General features: G+C 47.8%; 1 protein-coding gene across 1 annotated transcript in view; it reads right to left on the bottom strand.

Moving 5' to 3' along the window:
* Window positions 1–2698: 2698 nt before the first annotated feature.
* The window catches only part of NOC2L (NOC2 like nucleolar associated transcriptional repressor), a gene marked incomplete at its 5' end in the record, with an annotated part of 45297 nt that continues 44419 nt past the window's right edge, over window positions 2699–3576 (bottom strand). Inside the window, one exon of the mRNA XM_010164329.1 lies at window positions 2699–2844. Within this exon, the coding sequence (XP_010162631.1) occupies window positions 2699–2844 (146 nt within the window). The remainder of the gene's footprint in view (window positions 2845–3576) is intronic.

The following is a 3576-nucleotide window of genomic DNA, read 5'->3' as shown; positions in this document are numbered from 1 at the left end:
GGGGTGTTCAGGCTAAAAAACAATGGGTAGAGTTTTTACTACTGTGAATGAGATGGTAACTCCTGGGGGTGACCTCCTGTGACTTGTACAGTTGTGAACAACAATCACATGTGGTACTTTTCTCTCTCCCCTCTATTTTTTTTGTTTAAACGTTGCACGTGCTACCGTTTTTCTTACAAAGTAGCTTGGTGGTACATTAGCTTCTTTATATTGTAAAAAAAAAAAAAGTCATTATCCATCACTTCATGATAAAAATGCTTTCCAGCAATCAATTTAAATAAAAAAAAAGAAAAAACACTTAATTTACAAATGGTTCCTAGCTTCCTGAGCTCCTGGTGAGTGGTTCCTTTACCCAAGAAGTCTCTGTGCGTCTTACCGCTGCTGTTGGTAACTCCTGGAGTGCTGGAGCTGCTCCATTTCTGGTCTAAAAGCCCATCTGAGGGTCAGGTCACAGTTGCCAGGAGGCAGACAGCACCTTGCCCAGGCAGGTTAGAGAAAGGAAAAAAAAGCAACTCCTCTCTCTTTTGGAGAAAAGGTAAGTAAGTAAGTTGAAACCTTTTCCTTATCGTTAGCGCCGTGCAGTTCTCACCTGGGCAGTCACATCCCAGCTCCCAGCTGCAGTTCCCTGAAGACTTTGGGAGCTGTAGGGAACCTTGATCTTGAGCACTCCCCAACCCCCCCCTAATGAAGCAGCAGGTGCTGTGGTCCCCTCAGAGTGGGCTATAAATGATCATCATGATTACAATAATTACAATAATGTTAATAATAAAACCCAAATTGCTAATTTCAGAGGTTACTTCCTCCCCCTCATGGGATGAAGGGTATCGGGGTAGAGTACTAGACCTGCCCTCCCCAGACATTACTGTTACTACAGTTAGTTAGGAAAAAGAAACAATAGGATTACTATTCCTGGTGACAAGTTCCAAAAAGATGTAAACACACTCAGAATGAAGCAAACACACCCCCCACAACACTGAACTACAGCAGCAGTCACCTGTGGTGATGGGGAAGCAGGAAAGGCACAGCACTCGGTGTAGGACAGAAGAACATCACAATTATTATCTCATTACATACACTGAGTTGTTATCATTTACACACGTGAGCAAATAGGAGCCCTCTCACCAGGCTACAGTACCTTTGGGTTTTTACCTGCAAGAAGATTGTTTCTGAGCTGTTGTTCTTCCGACTCCATGAAAACAGAATTTTAAATAAAAAGGAAAAAGGTTGCTCTTTTATTATGGTTCTTTTAAAAAAAAACAAACAAAAAACAAAACAAAAACCACAACATTTTGTCCTCATGTGATGAGCAGGAGTGAGGATACCTGGAAAGGAATGTGTAAGCAGTGCAGAAGGCAGAGATAACCATGGCTGTGAGGGAGCCTGGCCACCTCCAGCGCTGACAGACACCTACTGACCTCACTGAATGGTGTCAGGGAAGAATAAAGATTGTATTTAATCTTGGCCCTCTATCTTCTTCTCCAAAAAACCTGTGATAACAAATAACAACGCTCTTTCCAGGCACAGGTTATTTTCAGGAGTGATTCTGTCAGATGAGCCCTACAAATACTTCACTTTTCCCACCTGTCTCAGCAAACACCCTCTATTTCCAGTTTATTTTCCAAAGAAAGGTGTTTCCCAGCTGCCCGTCCTGCAACCTATCAGTGCTCTCAAGAGAGCAGCTGTTTGTATTTTCCCAGTAGATCACAAATTGCCTTTACCCACCCTGAGCTACACACTGGCCTCCCACAAGCACCACTTACGGGAAGACACATGAGGAGCTGCATCTGGAAGCCGCCCAGGTGCTGCAGTGGTTGGCTTTGAGGTCAGAAAGACAGGCTGCATGCCCAAGACAGCCTGTGTGCCCAAGACAGCCTGTAATCATCACATTTCAGGACTCATGGAACAAAAAACTGTCCCCCCCCCAGCAGCAGCAGCGAGGACTGGCCCTAGAAAGAGGGGATTTTATGTCACAGGCCTGTCCCTTGGTTCTGCTCAGCAAATGTATCCTGTGCAAAGCCAACAGCCGTCACAAAATGAAAGTACGTTTCCTACATTACTAGTTTTGCCTTTTCTTCCTCCTTCCCACCTGCACAACCTCCTGACTTCCCCACCACCCTCCCTTCTGTATCCTACAGCACTTACCTGAAGTCAATTCTCTGGTGTCCTTACAGCCAGCGTGACTGAGCCGCTTCTGGTGTTGGGATAAAGGCTCCATTTGCCGTGGAGGTACAAAGCTCTCAAACTCTACACAACCCTTAAGACCTCCTTGGCAAAAGGAAGGGTTTGGTGAGGGTCCCAGAGCAAAATATTGGGCCACGTGGGTGGCTGGCTGAACAGCCAGGAGGACCCTTAGACAACTTGTCCTGGCCCTTGGACAGCTCACTCAGGCACCAGCAGGAGCTGAAACTGAACCCTACACTATTTAAAGCAGCAGATTTTAATGAGGGCTTTTTATTACCTACACTGAGCAGTTTTAGTGGCTTTGACATGATTACAATTTTACTGTTACCAAAAAAACCCCCCCCCCCAACATAAGTGGTAGAAAAAGCTTGCAAGTCCAAGTAGCATCTCTGCCGTGTCACTGAGAAAGTCCTTGGTGGCACCTGGGCTGGCCTCCCACCCGCCGTGTGCCCCAGCTCTTACCACCTCTGAGAACCAGCTCGAGGTGCTGGAGGCTGATCCAGCTCTGTGAGGGTGCTCAGTCGTCATCAGAGAAAGCCAAGTCCTCCACGATGTCTTCTTCTCCTTGGGCTAGCTGGTCAAGATCTGATCTTGATATCCCACGAGGGCAGCTCCTCTGCTTCTGTGACCTTTGGGAAACCACAGCAGCTTCCTCGCCTTCCTCTGTGGGTGGAAAGAGGGAGAGGTGTAATCCTGCTTTACTGGGAGTGAGAGTGATGCGAGTCGAGGCAGCTCATTGCTAATTAATCCCAGACACTCATTAATTTATTGGCGCCACTGCAGCTCCCAGATAGCGGCAGGAGAGCGCTGCAGCGTGCTCCATCCAGGACTGGCTCTGAAGTGCTTGGGGGTGATGGGAGAGGAGACCTGTTGTGCCTGAGGCAGAAACACAGAATAACTGGGGGGCAGGAGAGAGGCAAAGCCTCCAAAACCTCCAGCCCTCACAGCTCAGGTCCATCCTCCTCACTCAAGGTGTCAGGCTGGGGTCATTCCGACTCCCAAATGCAAAACCAGCCCCAAGCTCCCTCCTTTTTGAAATGACATCCAGCCCGTACCACGCTCTGATTCTGTGATATTTTAATAGTGGGGAGCACAAGTGAGAACTGGTTTCTAGAGGCACGTCCCCATTCCCAGTACCCAAGTGAAGGAAGCTGCTAATAGGGGTGCAGGAAGGGAGGATCAGAGTTCCTGCTCTCCCAGACACCAAGGAAGAGGTGCTTTTCCTTCAGCTTGTCCAAGTACTCCAGTAGGCAGAGAGGGAAAACAGATCTTTTATGTCTCTTTATCCTGCACAGCATTGTCAGAACATGCATCAACTACCCAGCTCTTCTCGGCGCCGAGGTTTGGCTGCACATGCCAAGCCACAGCCATCTGCCATGCTAAATCAGGCAGATT

This window comes from Antrostomus carolinensis, unplaced genomic scaffold, assembly GCF_000700745.2.
Source record: "Antrostomus carolinensis isolate BGI_N321 unplaced genomic scaffold, ASM70074v2 scaffold14470, whole genome shotgun sequence".
NCBI lineage: Eukaryota > Metazoa > Chordata > Aves > Caprimulgiformes > Caprimulgidae > Antrostomus > Antrostomus carolinensis.
The sequence above is the reverse complement of the archived record's forward strand: the minus strand, read 5'-3'. Positions and strand labels throughout refer to the sequence as shown.